General features: G+C 36.2%; 2 protein-coding genes across 3 annotated transcripts; both read right to left on the reverse strand.

Moving 5' to 3' along the window:
* Nucleotides 1–4,358: 4,358 nt before the first annotated feature.
* On the reverse strand, nucleotides 4,359–5,869 carry LOC103424687 (BRI1 kinase inhibitor 1-like). Its single transcript, XM_008362785.4, has one exon. It carries the CDS (start codon nucleotides 5,514–5,516, stop codon nucleotides 4,545–4,547), a length of 972 nt encoding a protein of 323 aa, XP_008361007.2. The 5' UTR covers nucleotides 5,517–5,869; the 3' UTR covers nucleotides 4,359–4,544.
* Nucleotides 5,870–10,938: 5,069 nt separating this feature from the next.
* On the reverse strand, nucleotides 10,939–16,059 carry LOC103424688 (probable protein phosphatase 2C 12). 2 transcript variants are annotated; one of them, XM_008362786.4, is made up of 10 exons: nucleotides 15,799–16,059; nucleotides 15,201–15,515; nucleotides 14,520–14,691; nucleotides 13,459–13,612; nucleotides 13,315–13,378; nucleotides 12,996–13,103; nucleotides 12,594–12,719; nucleotides 12,179–12,417; nucleotides 11,764–11,966; nucleotides 10,939–11,648 (listed from the first exon to the last, which is right to left on the reverse strand). In XM_008362786.4, exons 2-10 carry the CDS (start codon nucleotides 15,399–15,401, stop codon nucleotides 11,623–11,625), a joined length of 1,293 nt encoding a protein of 430 aa, XP_008361008.2. In that variant the 5' UTR covers nucleotides 15,402–15,515; nucleotides 15,799–16,059; the 3' UTR covers nucleotides 10,939–11,622. The 2 variants fall into 2 exon arrangements, with proteins under 2 accessions (XP_008361008.2, XP_017184858.2); XM_017329369.3 differs by having other exon boundaries at nucleotides 15,684–16,046.
* Nucleotides 16,060–18,100: the final 2,041 nt, after the last annotated feature.

The following is an 18,100-nucleotide window of genomic DNA, read 5'->3' on the forward strand; positions in this document are numbered from 1 at the left end:
TTGTTATAATTTTTTTTTTCAAAAAAAAATCAGTTAAGATGTGACATATAGAATACGAACTTAGAATTCATAAAAAAATATTAAGAAATCTCGTGGTGGTTCATCACTTGTTATAATTAAGTGAAACATAAATTATATTCTTCGATTGTGCTCTTACATATTTTTTGCTTGAATACTACTATCTCTTACATTTTCTTTCACAACGGGGCATAAACCTTGAAAAAAAAAAAAATTATATATAAGTATCACGAAACTTCAGCTATATGTAACTAACAATAAATAATAATAATAACTTATTAAAAAAATGCAAAACGGCATGATTTTGTTCTTAGCGGTCCGATTTTACTGGAAAAAATCTGTTATCTAGGAAGGGGTGGCATTGATTTGTGTTAGGTAGACATTTGATGAAGTGGGGTCCAAGTAACCTTTTGCCGCCATGTGGAAATATGTCCGACTTTTTCTTTGTTGTACCAAAATAAAATAAAGTTGACAACCATATCGACAGTGAAATCTACCAATATATTCCCTGATCAAAATATGAATGCCAATCTATTTAACTCAAAAACTTTTTTGAAAAAAAAAAAAAAAAACTCAAAAACTTTGAAATCTCGAATTTTTAAGCTTCAACCAATAAAAGTACCATTCGTGATTTGATCATTTTTACTTTTGATTTGTCACGATGACATGATAATTTTCATTACGATTTGTTTTGCGTTTTTTTGTTGATTGTGATGCAGTGCGACAAAGAAGAAAATAAAACGATAATTTGAAATATTAGTAATGTTGGAATCATAATCGGAAACAAAATCTAAAAAATAGCAAACTTTGAAAAATATCTTCAAAGCTTAAAATCGATTTGGACATTATAAACAATAGGTTTTGGCTTAGAAGATCCATAGATCACATCTTTTGCAGTGGATTTGATTCTAGAACGGAAGCTCATAACCCAGATTTGAAATAGTTTTGTTGTTGATTTTGTGCTTTTTAAATTGTTGTTTGTCTACTTCGTTATATGTTCCATATCACGTACTTGCATCAGGAATTAGAAGTTCATTTTTTGCATACATGATGCACATAGGGGTACAACTGCAATGACTGCTGTGACACAATTCAAGTTGGTCATCAACTTGATTCAGCAATTGACCGCATATTAAATCAAATGGTACAAATTTGCCTATACTTTGATGCCCATTTGCTCTACTCATCAAATAAGGATATATACATGGAGTCAAAGCAGCTTCGAGTTTGCGTCATCAACAGTCGAGATGAGCAGTTAAACCGTGTTTGACAAGATAGTCAGTGTTGGGTTAAATTATTAGTTGTTAGTGAGGGAAGATATTGATGAGGATCAAACCAATATTATAATGCATAAACATTATTATTTTTTGTCATTATAGTAACCTGTCATCTACGATTTGAGCTAATTTATCAATTTCGACAAAATGTTTTTATGTCAGATGACTAATTGATCTCACATGTATATAATATGAATAAATTGAATTATTAATATGAAGTCCTGTAAATCGACTATAAAATTATTTTGAAATAAGAAATTGACAAATTTTGTAAAGCTAAGTACTATTATAAGTGTCCTAGTCAGTTGTTTAAAACTATATTATAAGATGGAATTCATTAACGGCTGGTAGTTGGGTGTTGACCATGGAGTTGCCAACAAGATCCTCTCTGAAATTGGTAAGGATCCTAGGGATCTGTAAATTATGTATGTTTATCGTATATCGTGTTGTCAGTTTTTGTTAAGTATTGTTTATATTTAGTTTTAAATAAAAATATTTAAAATGATTTATGAACGCACGATGTACAATAAATGGACACAATTCACAGATTCCCGAATCATCATAAAGATGATATAGCGAGGATTCGGACCCATGCAAGCAAGTGGGGCATATCATATGAAATATTCGCATACATTTATATGATATTTCTTTCCAGTTTTCAATTATAAAAAGGAATGAAGATGACACGCGATGTTGCGGGTTTTAAAGTCGCATAAAATCTGTAATTCTCAGTAATGAGATAAATAGATGAAGTTATATGTCTCTTGCTTTCAATCATGATTTAAAATTGTGCATATAAACAAAAATGTACCAAGAGTCTTTGAAGTTGTAAAACATTCCTGAGCCAATATCAACAAATAAATTCTTGGATACAAACGGTACTCTATTTTAAGAGATTGGGGCATTTCAGTTAATCACTTACTAAGGCCATCTTATTCAAAATCCAATTTAATCGAGCCTGACACTTTTTACTTAATTTACACACAAATTTTAACCTTTTTACATACCATTCTCAATTTTCGGTAATTTGATTGAATAAATTGAAGAAGATTAACAGACAAAAATTAACACAAAAAAGTAAAAAATAAAAATAACCGTGTAAATAACACTACCCAACATTATCAATGACGAGCAAAATGAATTGAAAACCTTTGCTTGCTCATATTTGGTTCATGTAGGCGACTTGGGCTTTGGGTTGGTAGATCAAAGGCATTCACATTGGGCTGAGTCCTGTTGAGCTTTCACCATGCCTATGGGCGTGACTCGAATAATGAGCTTGCCAACAAACAGGCCTCATGTCCATCTCTAATGAAAAACCGATTCTCCTCCCTTTTTTGTTGGGTGGTCTTCTTTGAATTATAGGGGAGCAATGAGAAATTTGTAAACAGAGCTAAACTTTGGATATGTTTAATACGTTCAGCCTAATTTTTTAGACGTTCGGATGTTTAACCACTCAAGGGTCTCGAGCATGGCCAATGGAGGTTCAAGCACAACCCGAGGGGATCCAGAACTGTTTGAGGGGCCTCGGGTGGATATATTTCTAGATTTTTAAGACTAAAGCCTAAAGGTGTTTAATGTGTTAGTAAAAATGCTAGTTTTCCAATTTAGTTGTATTCTTATATTAGGTAGGGTAAAATGCATATGAGATCTCCTTTTTCAGTCCCAACCCTTATAGGCTTTGAGATTTTATTGGCTTAATAAAAAGTTCTTTAGGAAAAGATGCAAACTTAATCATGAGTTGTAAGATGTCCTTGAGCCAAGCAGCAACAAACTTTTATTATGTTGGTCACGATCTAATGCTTTTGAAAACTGTCACACACACACACACACACACATATATATATATATATATATATGCAAAGCTGAGGATAAAAGCTTCCTATCATACATTGTATATACTCATTTTCTTTATCTCTCTTATCACATGTCGTGTGAAAAAGAGAGATACAGAGAGAAGATGTGCAACATGTTTTATGGAAGTTTCTCTAGTAGTTAAGACCAACGATCTTCAGTCATAGTGAGCACCGACACACAAGGCACTATCCCTAGTGTTTTAGGAGTGTAACTTCCAATTGGAAGAAAAAGGGTTTTTTTTGGGAGCCCCCTTTCTCTTTTTGCACCCTTAAATGATTAAAAGGAACAAAAGACATGCACATTCAAGGAATTGGGTGGTTTTTTTTGGGTTTGGTGGGATTGTGAATGCTATGTGACACTATAACAAACATAAAAGATGAAACCACAAAAAGTAATGAATCATTCAATCACTTCTGCACCATATCTTTAATCACAAAGTATGATTGATTCAATTAGAGCCATCTGATTTGCTCATATGTGTTTTGATTTGTGATACCTTGTGCATTATTGTTAACTCGAATGATAATTGTACTTGTGAATTTGCTTTCTTTTTTCTAAATCCTGTGGCTGTCAACCCCATTTGACCCACAATCACATTATGTTCTGTTGGTACCACCACCTCTTTTTTACAGCCCCTTACGCTTTTGATAGGTAAAGGTTCTAGTTTTTTCTCAGTACCTCGTTTTGTAGGGACTAGGAACTCATTAAAGTTCAATTGTTTCTTTTCATGACATGCTTGTGTGGGTAAATTTAGTGCCACCAATTGTATAAAACTTTGTACTTGTTTCTTTCATCACGTGATGATAGAGATATATAGATATCTAATTTTATACAACTAAAAACATGAAAAAATTTCATTCTCATGTGTGTATTCTTTGTGTGATGATTTTATACTCTCATAGTTTTATAGTTTTTCTAGACCTTTGGAAAATGGAGATCTTGATGGAAACTTTAGACCGCAGTTAACTATGTACGTTACATGAAAAAATTAGTTGGTCACAAGAACCTTCCTAGAGATAAATACTAAAGAGGGAAATGATTTTTAAACTCCCTTTTTCTCTTGCTACATTCATTTTTTCAGTCTTTAGGTTGAATTAAAAAAAAAAATTCAAGAGACAAAAATAAGAGCTTGAAAATCAGCGTGCCCTGAAAAACGAGTCTACTTGTGTAACAAAAAAAAAATGCATCTACTTTCATAAATTGGTCATGTTTGGATCCTCAACCCATTTGAATGCAGATGGAGTAATCTACTGAACAAAATTGTTTAACTCATTTAATACATACACCATCATCATATATGCTAGTATATATATATATATGCAAATAACAAATAAAATACGAATATAAAATTTCCCCTGATTTTTACCTTCCTAGGCTCTAGCTATCTAATTTTCTTCAACATTTGGGCTTCTCTTCTGTGGCATTGGAGTTCTTGCAGTGAGCAATTGCAGCTTGAATTGCAGCCTGCAACTCTTCCATGGTGCTGTCACTTGTAGAACAAGGAACATTTGTAGCTGCAGTTGCAACAAGATGCCCGCTATTCGTTGGAGACGTCCTTATCGATGCCGGAGCCGAAAACTCCCCCCTCCCACCTCTCAACTCATGCTTGTTTAACATGCTCAAATTCCCTGAAAACGAATAGGGTTGCGGCCGGAACTGCCCCTTCTCTCTCCTCCCTCTAAACAACAACAGCGGCCTCAACATTCTCACGTACCTCTTCAGTATATGACTAATATCAAACTTCACCTTCCTCTTGTTCTTCATCTCCTTGTTCTCCTCCTTTTCACCATTTTCACAATCTTTTCGCCGTCTGGGAAGCCCGAAAATCGAAAAGGACTTGGACTTTGTTCTTCCCCTGGTCTCGTGTTTGCTTCCCTGACGTGGGATTCTCTTGTCAATGCTGCTGCAGCTGTTGTTCTTGTTGTTTAGGATGTTTCGGTTTCGAATGCAGTTTTCGGCATAGGTGGTAGCGGTTTCTCTGGTTGGTTTTTGATCTTCTAGCGGCCCTTTGATGGGGAGGGTGAAGCTGTCGAGCGAGTTGGTGGAGGAGCGAGGAGAGACGGGCAGGTGAGAGAGAAACTGGAGAGGAAGGAGGTGGCCGTGGAAGAATATTTCGTCTGCGGGGGACAAATCAATGGCGAAAGAAGGTGGGGTGGTGGTTTTGGATTTGGATTGGTGATTAGGGTTTGATGTGGAAGAAGAAGTGTGGAGCGAGAGAGTGAAGGAGAATTCATGGGAGGGGGAGGAGGAAGATGAAGGTGGTGAGGCAGGGGCAGTTTTTGGCAACGGTTTTAGCCTTTCTTCTTCATGCCTGCTGAAGGTGTCTAGAGCCATTTCTCTGGTTTTTTCCAGCTGATGCGTGGCCATAACTCAAATGATTTTGTTGAAAATTTGAAACAAGGATCAAAACCCCCAATTTCTGATTTTTTTTTTTCTCTAAAAGAGTTTGGTTCTTTGAATACTACCAAACCTTTGGGGGGAGAGATAAGAAGATCAGGAAGCAGTGGAGAGAGAGGAGACGGGAGAGAGAAATAGTTGGGCTTCCATTGTCTTTTATGCAGAATAATCCATATTTCCATGCATTATTAATTCTTTTTTTATGAATAATGGTTATGGATGGAAAATACTTCACTAAGAATCCTGTCACAGTCTAACATCTGTGTATAAATTTTTCGTTTAATATTATTATTAAACAGTGATTCGCTGAATCGAGCTACGATTCCTTTCTGAGAAGTAACCAAGCATTTTCCATTATATATAATAGAATGGGATGAGATGATAAATTTAGCTGTATTTCTATGGGTTGGTGGGTCCTTGTCGAAATCTAACAGCTACTGAGAAGGATTTGCGAAATGAGGATCAGAATCAGAAAGATCCAAACTTGCTCTAAAAAAGGAGAGGAGAATGGCGAGGCAACACTTTGTTTTGGGTATAAGTCCTTGTATTTAACTGTTTTGCCAGTGAGGACTGGTCCTCCCTCGTCCTCTCATGTTTTCTCTCTCACGTACACCGTACACGGTACACAGTAAAAATGCAAAACCCTAGCTGGCTAGGGTTTATTACTGCCCCGTATTATCAAGAGAATCTTTGAGTTATATAAACCAAAGGCACTTATTTGCTCCTGCCTTTCGCTTTTACTATATGCACCACTACAACGACGTTGGGGAAGGTGTCTGTACTGTTTCAGATTTCTAGTATATCTATAATCTATGTATGTTGTGTGTGATGTCAGATGGCACTCGTGGGAGTTGAAGGCCTTTTGATCGAGAAGATAAGATTTCAAACCAAGCAAAACACCGGATCTACGAATGGCATGATTATTTATTTATTTTAGAAATGAGATTGGGAAGTCATGAATTAAAGACAATTTGGATTACATGCTGTAACGTGAAATTAACTCATCATTTGTCGACTTCATATACAAAATAAGTAAGGAAAGTTATAAATCAAAATAAACCTAATGTTAATTTTAAATAACTAACTCGTTTAAGAATACAATTATGGAATTTTAGTATTTACTAGACTGTGCAGGTATTTTCATTGGAACAATATCGGCGTATGAAGGGACAAGGAGCCACGATGTCTGACTCCACTAGCAAGCTTCAATTAAACGCAAAAGTGTTTGAGGGGCACATCAGATATTCTCCACGGACGCTTCTCTTTTTACCCTCCCTCAAGTTTTCTTAGACGTTCTTTGGAATGAACTTGAGGACTAGGCAAAACGTAACCTAATGCAACCTCACTTATTTGTAATGTACAACTCTAGAATCTTGGTATAAACATGTTAGTATAAGGCTCACTCAAGAATGAGATGACAATGGTTCATTCAGTTCATTATATCCTTGGATCCAATACATTGGAATCCTAAAGCATCACTGCTCCACCATGCATGAACGAAAGCTATTTGCGTTCGCATGCCACTAGTCTTTGACTGAAGGGATGACTTAATGTGTTTACTAATATTTGGGTATTAAAATTAGATCAATGTGCAGATTTAGTCTCTGAATTATTTAGGTTCTTGAACATTTTTTTTTTATTTTTGAAAATCAGTTCTTAAACTAATTAAAATCTAACAATTACATCCCTAGTATTAGATTTGAAGTTATTCTATACAATTTTCCGTTAAATTAAGTCACATAATTTGCATGTTATATACTTTAGAGTTAAAAATTTAGAAACTTATTCTGATTTTTTACTTCTCATGTACGAAGTTAAAAATGATGTGGCAATAACTCTCACATTATAATTTGTAATCTATACTGGAAAATTCAAGACTTAAATTGATTAGAGGAATCCAATTCTCATTCTCTCTTATTTTCTTTCATATTCCTCACTTTCTTGGTCCACAATTTTTTCTTTTCAAATAAGTAAATTTGTTACGACTTTCTCCTTGTGCAATATATTCCTTTGTATTAAAAAATAAAAAAAATAAAACTAAGAACACCTCTCTTTTTCTATTGAGCAACGTGAAGCTTGGATTTCAAACTATCTTCTCGACGATTGTGATTCTCAAATCTTAAACCTCACGGGGTCATATCTTGATCATCTAAGTCAAAGTTGTCTACTTCCCGTTGATACTGAGATATCTTCATATCCTAATCTCTGTAAAACGATCCCATTGTCTAACACAAGTTGCGTAGGGAGACAGAACACAACCGTGGTCCGTGGTCTTTGTATGTAATATATACATCTGTGTAAAATGCCTAAAATAATTAAATGCAAATGATTGATGATTCAACGTCGGAGAGAGAAGGGCCCATATCATGATATTTTGTCATAAGATTAACCATGAAAACCAAGATTGGATTCATATGGTTCACCCATCAATCAGTTTTGAAACATTTGATGCATGACATCGGAGGAGGTCCTGGGGAAGAAAAATTATTGTGTGCAGTCACCTTACCACAACAAAAGATCACGTGAATCACCACGTGAAGGGTGGAGAAAACTTTTTGCAGTCGTTGCTCGATCACGTGATAAGAGATAAAAGTTCAATTGCATATAACTAGTTGCATATTTGCATCCAATTTTTTATTATCAAAATGATGATTATATAAGATGTTTGTGTATAAGAATTGTTTTCGGAGTAAGGTTTTCCCACATGAACGTGTGACAAGCTAATTAGAATGGTCTTAATTTCTTTATCACTAATTGTATAAACAACGGTTTTTTTTCTCTTGTCACGTGTCAAATGATGAGACAAACACATGTTGTAAAGTTACATAACGAAAGAAATAAATACATGATTGTTTAAAATCGCACATTGTGTGTTATTTTATTGGTTGTATACAACCAGTCTCTCATGACATGTCATACAATGAACAGATTCACATGACTCATCGACAATGCACTTTATGAGTCATGCGACTATTTATGATCAAATACACACGGTGTGTATGATAGTTGATTAATTGTATACAACAAGGACTTCTTTGTAAGAAGGTTTTTTTTTTTTTTTTTTTTTACAAAAAAAAAATAATTTACGCAAACTGCTTTAGATTAAATCAATCTCAACCAATACAAATAAACAAATAAATGTGTAAAAGGAGACAAAAAGTATGTCCTTTATCATATGATGATGTGAGCAACCCTAATACATGAGAGGGGTGATGAATATGCAACTAAATAACGGGGTGGCAAATTTTGTGGGTGAAAAACAAAATAGTAAAGTTAGGTGTGTGAGTGATGGTAGACCCAAACACACGTGCACGCAGTGGTCCATGAGGCATCATCCATAGTAGAGGAATTTTGTTCGTATGGTTAAGCTCAACATCTCAATCATGTACCAATTATTGTGGATGTGGTCGACTAACTCAACCCATCTTGGCCACTTCTTACACCATTCAAATTCTCATATTCTAATTTCTCATTTCTCTAAAGGATAAGATTATACTTACTTCAAAGGAGGAATTTTTCTAAATACCAAGAATACAAGCAACGTGGTTTATTATTTCACGTTTTATAGTAAATGTGAATGATGTAGTTCACATATATGTCTTGATTCTTAGTACACTCTATTAAAAGACAAATCTATGACATGTTTATTTAACAGAAATGGAATAAGAAAGGAACGAGAGAACTTAGAAATAGGAAAAGTCTAGTTGATCTGATTTTGATTCCCTTCAGTACCGTTTGGTACGTGGGACAGGACGGGACAGAACGGGATGAGCCGTTCCGTCCCACGTTTGGTGCGCCTAAAAATTGTGGAACGGGTTGTCCCATGGGACAAAATTTGGCTAATTTTTCGTTCCACCTCTTCCTCCTGGAACGACCTATTCCACATCCGTGGAACACAAATTTATAACATTTTATGACAAAATTTCTCTTTATCTTTTTCAATATTTACATCATCTGTTCCGTCATGTTCCGTTCCATCCCGTCCCGTCCTGTTCCGTCCCGTATGCTTACCAAACGGTACCTTCATGTTAGTAAACATAAGGGAAAGTTTAGAACTAAATTGGTTTTCATTCCTCTATTTTAGTAAAATTAGGGAACTGAAGAATAGAAATGATTTTAATTCCCATTCCTTATAAGTAAACATGACTACTTATTACAATTTGAGTTGAATAATAATGTTATCCGATCGTGTTACATGTACATTGCAAAAATGGACCAGTTGAGAGAGAGAGGAAGAAGAAAACATGGCATAAAACAAAGATTTCGCACTCACTCCATAGGGGATATCTGAATAGAGAGTCTGTAAAGTTTGCCCTTCTTCCTTTTTGCTTTAGCCAGTAGCCACTCATATTCTTATTCTTTCTACTGTTTTCAGAGGATTACCAGGTCAAAGGAAACCCTAAAGCCATCGAGAAGCAAAAGGTGACAACTACCAAACAAACGCCAGCGTGTGAGGTTTTGTACATTAGGGCGCAAATTAAACGGTGAGCTGGCAGACCCTACCAAATAGTCCGGTTTGGTTCAATTTTTCGAGCCAAACCAAACCGGCAAAAACAGGTTCAATCTCAGAAGTTTCAAGGATCGTGAGCACAACAGTCAAATAAAGTCAACCAATTCTATTGTGCCGACGAGCTTCCATTTCTTAGCTCAAGTTGTCACAAAAAAGGTCCCTTGTGTGCAACATGTAATGTTTTTTCTTTAAAGAAAATTAACGAAGATGGTACGTTCACGCCAAAAATAGTCAATGATAAATTGTTAAATTATTTCTTTGGGCGCTATTTGCACGTACAACTAATAAGTTGAAGGCCCAAGAATATTTTCTTTATTACTAATTATATACAAACAGTTACGCTTAAGATTTTCTGCTAAAATACAGACCAACCATTTATCTCGAAGAGTTTATACCCTAATGTATCCAAAATAGGGCTGGACTATAGTCCTATCTCACACACAAAAAGGATACATCTTTGTGAGGTGCAACCAGTTGCATCACATTTTACGTAAAGAAAGAGTTACTAATACGGGGATTTACAACCAGTTCTATATTAGAATCTCTACTGAAAGTTAGTTGTGCATTTAAACAAAAAAAAAAATAATAATCATCCTCACATAACATGTATTAGCAAATCAAAACAAGACATGAAAATAGAAACTCCAATCAACAAACTGGCAAAGCTCACATGTAATTTGGCTCCTTTAAACCAACCGGCCAAATGGTCCCTGCTACTTGCTGCCAGCCTTAACCTCAAAACAACACGAAAGAGAGGGATTGAGACCCTCGGTACGAAAAACTTGTAAAGCGGATTAATGACGAGCACAGCCGTGCTCAAGGACACTACACTACCAAATGACGACGACTCCTCCAAACAACCGAACTTGATAGCAAATGAAATTGATGAACAAAATAATTCAGTAGATTCAAGTGCACATCGCGAATCCAAGAAAAAAAAACCTATCAAATGATTCCCCTTTTGGTTCATTTATAAATTACAATTACAGCAACCCTTTTGGCCATTTGAAAAACAATGGCTGGAAACCAGGGAATTTACAAAGAGGGAAAGGAGACATCAGTAGAAAAGAATGAAAAGACATCTTTCGTAAGGCAAGGAAAAATAAAAATTCATCGTCAATTTTCCCCTATTGTGTAAGGAATCTGTCTGAGGTCTCAACATCAAGTTCACCTATATAATAATATTACACCGAAGAGTGTTTTGACTCAAAGTTAGCTCTGTAAAATAGAAGGGTCTGGATCCAGAGAGAAAGTTACCTCCGATGCATATTTATGCTTGCCCTTCCAGCTTTAGCACGGCTGTTTACGTGGTTCTGAAGTCAAAGAAAGGGATCTTAAAGAAAGCATGCAGCTCTATCTGGGATCTTCCGACTTGAAACATGAGAACATGAGATGGATTCAGATAGGGTTTCTAAGTTGAGTGCCAAAACAGATCTTGTTCTTGTAAATCCCCGTGAGATATTGAAGGGAAATAGCATCAGTAGATGCCCCACCTTCCCATTCATCAACAACCTCAAAGTAATTTTGTTAGTGCTCTCGAATGAAAATAATGCTGAGGAAGGTTGGCTAATCACTATCGCTATCATGTCTTCCTGAAAGAAACAAACCGAAATAAATTAGAGGATGTGCCATAAATTTGAAAAACAACAAAAATAAATGAATAAAATATCATAAAAATTGAAAGAGACGGGGGAAAGTTTGTCATACTTCCTGATGGTCTCTTCCCCTCCATAGCCTCTTTTTTCCCTTGGCAACTCGAGCAGAGGAAGGGGCCATCCCAAGGTCGCAATTTTCCTGGGTTCGATGATCCAGCGTGTATCGAAATACCCTCTCCTGGTTTAATTTCTACTTGACAAACTGCACACATAAACAATTTGAACATGTTGCAGAGCGGGTATTTTGTATCTAACCTGCATTCCACACAATAATCCTATCAGAAGCCAGTATATCAACATAAACCCCCACCAGACAAAGTCATACTGAAATGAAAAAACTCCACGATAGAAAGTTCAAGTGTTAACAAAACTTCCAAACAAAAATACAACACTTCACATGACGCCTGATGCAAAGATCAAAATAAAGTTTAGACAACACTCTATGAAGATGTTTCTTAAGCACAAACCTTTCAGAAAGCGAAGCAGAACCTTCCTCAAATAACTCCTCCACCTCATCTGGCTCAATATATTCTTTTTCAACACTAGAAGATGATTCAGATGATTTTTTCTTAAACATGGATTTAAACAACACTCCTTTTCCCTGCCTCTTTGGTTGGGGTAACGAAGCTTGTGGCTTCTCTTGTGGTAAAATATCGATCACAATGCAGGTTGTATCATCCCGAAGTCCCTTATGCCCTACAGCATCCTGGAAATAGAACAAAAAGTTTAAAACATAGTACTGAAGTAAGAAAGCAAGATTCCTCCCAGCACAATAGTTCTGGCAAAGCATCTAAAGCATGGGTCAAGGCGCCAAAGCTATGGAATATATAAAAAAATCTACCATTATTTACAGAAAAGTTAAATTTATAGCTGCTATCATACCTTTACAATTTGTGCAGCTGCAGCGTCCGGTGGCATCCCACGGCAACAATCAAGAGCTTCTTCTGCAGACAAAGCATCCCAGACACCATCGCTTGATATGATAAGTCTGCCACCTGCGGTTGACAACTATGGGAAAAAAGTACAACATTTTGTGTAAGACAATCATATCAAATGAAGCCCGAAAGAATATTGTAGTTTCAACAATGAAAAGAAACAGGTGGTTATTTCAACAAATCATAATAATATACGGGTAATTATTTCAAAGGTTCAAAGTAATACAGTAGTTGCTTCTATGAATGTCTGCTGAATCTTTTGGCATCACAATATAAGAGGGAATCATGCACATGGAAATCAAAACAAGGGCACAAAACATTGTAAAATATAACAAGACTGGAAACAAACCTTGATTTGCTTTACATAAGGAACAGGAACAATGAACTCCCCCACGTCCATATCACCAATGGATCGTGATAGACACAAGCCACCAGGCCAACACCTCAAAGGACCGATCTAGAAGGACAAAAATATATCTAAATTAGTTTGTCTGTGCATTTTCAAGATTAATCTTATCAACATCAGGGTCCTACATATATTCAACCTATCCTTAGGCACACTTGTCTCATCCACCAGGAATTAATATGCCTTTCTTAATATCTTAATTTGTGCTTGTACAGAAAACTTCGTGAACAATACGCTTAAGTAAGGCATGAAGAAAAGTTACCTCTGCCCCACCACCAGTATTAAGCCGACCAACTTCGCCCCCACTTGAGGTGATACGCTGTCTCCTATTAAAATTTAGTTGGAGGGTTAATAAAGGTTACAGATAGTTAAGTGAGTCATAAAATATATTATACAGAGAACTTACTCCTCTTCATTGATTTCAAGCCTATGATCTGCTGATAAATAGTAAACTCCACCTTCAGCAGGTTCAACTATGCAACGAGAATCGCCGACAGATGCAACAGATATGACCCATCCTTCTATAATCACAAACGTGACAGTTGTTCCTGACGTTTGAGCTGAAAGATGGCAATAAAATGCATGAAATCATGCACACAACAAAACAATAAATTAACTATTATACTAAAACTCATAAAAATTACAAAATCAAATGTACAACTGGTAACCCTCAAATACAACAATTAACTTATTCGTTGATATCCTTAAGCATGCATGCCTCCAAAATGGACGAAAACATTTTGATAACACATAAACAAGAAGAAAAATATATACATACATTTTTTAAGGATCTCATGTACATTGCATGTGCATGTTTTGGGAGTTTAAGTTAGGGTAAGTTAGGCTAAGAAAGTGAAAAATATACGTGGGGATTGAGTGGCTCTATAACTGGAGATATGCTTCCCACAAACAAGTACGATTAGACAATGATATGTTTGCAAGTCAACAGAAGACAGAGCTCTCAAACCAAAAGGAACTTATATAGGTGTGAGTAAATGGAGTATAAACCATAAAGCTAGGACACTAAATTCTCAGCTTGAATAATTTTGGGTGAACTCAGGCAAACTCTACAGTCCAGTTAACTGTTTAACAATTATAAGGAAAAAAGTAGCAATAGGCATACAGTTAACTTATAATCTTATATAAACCAAAGTATGATTAACATGCAGTATAAGTTGGATATATGAGCAATTTCATAAACGGTGTGGATTTGAGATGCTTTCTCTAACAAGGGATATTATTATGTATCTCCCCTTATGACCAAGACACCACCGAACCAGCTACTTATTAACTCTAGTTTCAATAGCATGCATAGGTTACAAAGGTAATCCAGTTTCAAACTAAACAAAAATACCCACACATCAATATTTATGATAGGAATTTTACTGAAGGAAATACCATTTAGTGTTGGTCGATATTAAGGTAGAGCAAGAGCTAAAATTAAAAACAGATTAAAATCATCCATACATCTCTCTTGGAATTCTTTGTCTGTTTTGACGAAGCCTGCTACAAAAGCCCTTGGCAATGCTGCTACCCATTCATCTCTATTTAGATCTGAAGGGATAGCAGCCAAAACATTAGTTAGAAGATTCTCCTTGGAGTAAATAGCGGCTGCTGACCCATTATGCCCGTCAAATAGCTGCAAGACATAGTCCAGTAAGAATATATCAAGGCTTCAATAATGGTTTTTCCAGTCTTGATAAAATTTGAAAAATAAATAAAACCGAGTTCCCTAGATTAGGTAGGAGCAAAAAGGACCGACAATGTTTATAATCTACATAATCCATAAAATGGCTTAAAAGAACTTGGTTGTTTATCAAACATGGGCACAAGTTTGAAATTCCCAGCACAACCACCACATCGCACATGGCTAGTCAAATCATCACAGCAATCAACTACATACTCAGATACATTTAGTTTATGTAAATATTGTGCATCGTAAACACCAAAAGATCACATATCAAAACACAAAGAAGGAAATCATGAACAACCACACACCTAAACTAGGTGATCCACATTTTTAAGCATCCATTTGGTCAAAAAGTTTACCAATTTGATGAACATCAAAGTTAGCTATTTCTACATTTCGTCAATACAAATGGTAGACAATCAGGAAACAAAAGGAAACAAACAATGAAAGAAAAATACCCCGAAAACTGAATACGTAGAAACTCCATCTCCCACAATTCTTTGACATTCCGTCTTTACCAACGTGAAATCCTCTCCTTTCTTGCTCTGACTCGCCTGACCGTGTATAATCTCCGGTCTCTCAATCTTCTCATTGGCCAATTCACGCTTGAGCAGCACCGAAAGCGGAACAGTTTGATGATTTTCGCTCTTAGTGGACATTGTTCCCCAAAGTCAAACACCTCCACACACAGCTTCTTTCTCTCTCTCTCTCTCTCTCTCTCTCCCCTCCTCCTCCTACCTCTATTCCTCCATCGCCGATTCTCAATCCAAATCCTGCAAAACAAAACAAAAACCAGCACATAGGCGCGTCAATCAAACGCACCGTTTCGAGCATTCTCAAATCTAATCACAAATCCAAATCCTTTCCAAAAAAAAAATCGTCAATATCAGCAGCTAAAACAGCAACAAATCACCGAGATCTTCAAACGAAACGGCACTCACAAAAACGAATCGGACGATTTTCACCGTCTCAAAAGCTGTAAAATTTATGAACAAATGCAAAGAAACCGCAATGCGGATATGAACACGAATCCAAGAAAATGAGGAGAAAAATTACAGGAAGAGAGGGACCGATTAGCAAACAGCAATGACGATTACGCGCGAAGGAGACGAGAGCGAGGCGCGACGGAAACGACGGCGGTGGCGGGTTGCTGTGATCGAGAAACGCGGATACCGGCGCACTGCGGAAATTCCATTCTCTTTCGAGAGAGCGAATAATGAGATGAAAAAGCACAAATGAAATGAAGCTGTTCTTCTCCTTTCCTTTCTTCTTTTAACAAAAACAAAAATAAATGAAATAAAAATAAGAAAAATAAAATTAGAGAGAAAATATTAATTAATAAATATTTACTGACGCTGACGTGGCAGGAAATGGCGCCGTTTCTTAAATTCGGCGCTCCGAGCCGCGTCTTTGACGCGCCGTTTGACTTGTGTGCCGCGCTAGAGTCAAGAGAGAAAAGGATTTGCTTCGCGACTTCTTCGTGGATCTCTCTGTCTCTCGCTCTCTAGTTCTGTGTGGGCCCATGGGGAGGGTGGGCTCCGGTGGGGCCCTTGAGTGTGAGGAATCTGAAGTCGACCAAGTAAGACAAACTATGCGATTTGTTTTATTTCTATTTTATTTTTCTTTTTAGCAAAGGAGACTCAAAAACTCGACGAGGACTCGGTCAAGAAAATAAACCCTTCACACAACACTAATCACAATTCACAAGATCAAATTTTTACACAATGACCGTTTTAGCCGGTTACCATAATTAATCATTTTTTCATTTACTTGTTACTAGTTTTGGATTTAAGTGGCATTTGATTCGCTGAAGAAGTCATCTAATAATGAAATCATGAATTATTATCTTGTCTTATGCCGATACTTGGTTTAGGAAGTAATGTGGTTCATTTCTAGTATATTATACTTGCATGAGATTCGTTAAATTTCCAATAATGGTAAAGTAGACAAGATATGTGTAAATGCTTTCGTAAGTAGCTGAAAGCATATTCTTAACTAGACGAAAAACCATTAGATTATTCTTTCACGATGAGTTCATAATCATGTAACAAGTATCACATCTCAAAATGTGTTTACCAACCACATAGATGATATGCAAGGTGCTTGTAAACTTGAGATCTTAAGTTTAAATTTATGTCTTCATATCACTCAAAGAAAAAAAAGTACAATTATCACAAACTTATTCTCAAGCCTCCAATCAAACCAAGCGTCATCCTAAGAGAATACAAATTTCGAGTTAATGTGTCAAGTAAGAGCTGAAAGCCAGATGCAAAATCTAACAATTCAAAAAAATTATATACTTATCGATATTTTTTTTGTTATAGTGGATCCCGCCCTCTCAAAACTAGCATTGATGCTAGTTTGACCTCACAAGGCGGTTAGGCTTCAATTTGACTAGGCAAATTTTGTCTATTTTTTTCACTTTTAAGTATCCACACAAAGTTTAGACATAATGATAAAACATTTTTTTGTTTCAGATCAATGTTAATGATTCATCATAACACGACGTTGATGTCACGTAGTTCAAAGATTGTGATCAAGTGTGGGACCCATTGGGCCTTGGGGGACCCCACAGGAACATTTATCTGTAGCACCATTTTCGCTTGGAAAAAACCTAACCGCCTTGTCCCGCCCTCCACCTGGAGAGTCCGGAATTCTCGGCGCCAGTTAACTAAAACCAACTCCGCGTAAAGGCAAGTCAATTAATCGGGCACGCCAATACATAATATTATTTTTTACATTAATAATGATCGGCTCAAAAGCTTGAGCAGCTTGGGATTCCAGTGGCTCATTCGGCTTCGTTCAGTGAATCCGGCTGCACACGATCACAGCTCCATCATTCACACATGTTACGCGGTCGCAGAGGCATGTTCGATTTATTTGCTTTTTTTTTTTGCAGGCTGGAAAGGCCCAAGGCTTTTTAGCTTAGCAAATTAAATTAAGTTAAATTAAATTAAATATGGTCTTTTGCTTGCTTGCCCATGTTGAAGAAATTGCAAAACAATTAAATGAAAATAACTTGGTTTTATGCCAAATAGTCTCATTTTTGAAGGAAAAACTCTGAGTCTAAATCGTTATTACATTTAACAACCGTTAAATTTTAGATGAACGATTTTTCCTGTAATATGATTGTCAAATGTTTATTACTGATATAATCAATCAGAAAAAATGATTTTATTTCCGTACATATACTCCCGTGAGTACATAGTAGCTAGAAGAGGAAAAAGGCGTGCGAAAATCCTTCCACGTTAAAGTTCCCTAAAGTAATTGATTGCCATTTGCCATGGAAAAGTTTTCTTGGGGTTGTGGTGTGATTGGCAATGAAGTCAATAACTTGAATTGATTGCCAATTGCCATG

The sequence above is a fragment of the Malus domestica genome, chromosome 15 (assembly GCF_042453785.1).
Source record: "Malus domestica chromosome 15, GDT2T_hap1".
In the NCBI taxonomy this organism is placed as follows: Eukaryota; Viridiplantae; Streptophyta; class Magnoliopsida; order Rosales; family Rosaceae; genus Malus; species Malus domestica.

Excerpts from the sequence above, each read along its gene's own strand:
- LOC103424687 (XM_008362785.4), bottom strand. The coding sequence starts at position 5,516 with ATGGCCACGCATCAGCTGGAAAAAACCAGAGAAATGGCTCTAGACACC.
- LOC103424688 (XM_008362786.4), bottom strand. The coding sequence starts at position 15,401 with ATGTCCACTAAGAGCGAAAATCATCAAACTGTTCCGCTTTCGGTGCTG. Across the intron at positions 14,692-15,200 it reads CTACGTATTCAGTTTTCGGG|CTATTTGACGGGCATAATGG; the intron begins GTATTTTTCTTT and ends TATGTCTTGCAG. Across the intron at positions 13,104-13,314 it reads ATACTGGTGGTGGGGCAGAG|ATCGGTCCTTTGAGGTGTTG; the intron begins GTAACTTTTCTT and ends TTGTCCTTCTAG.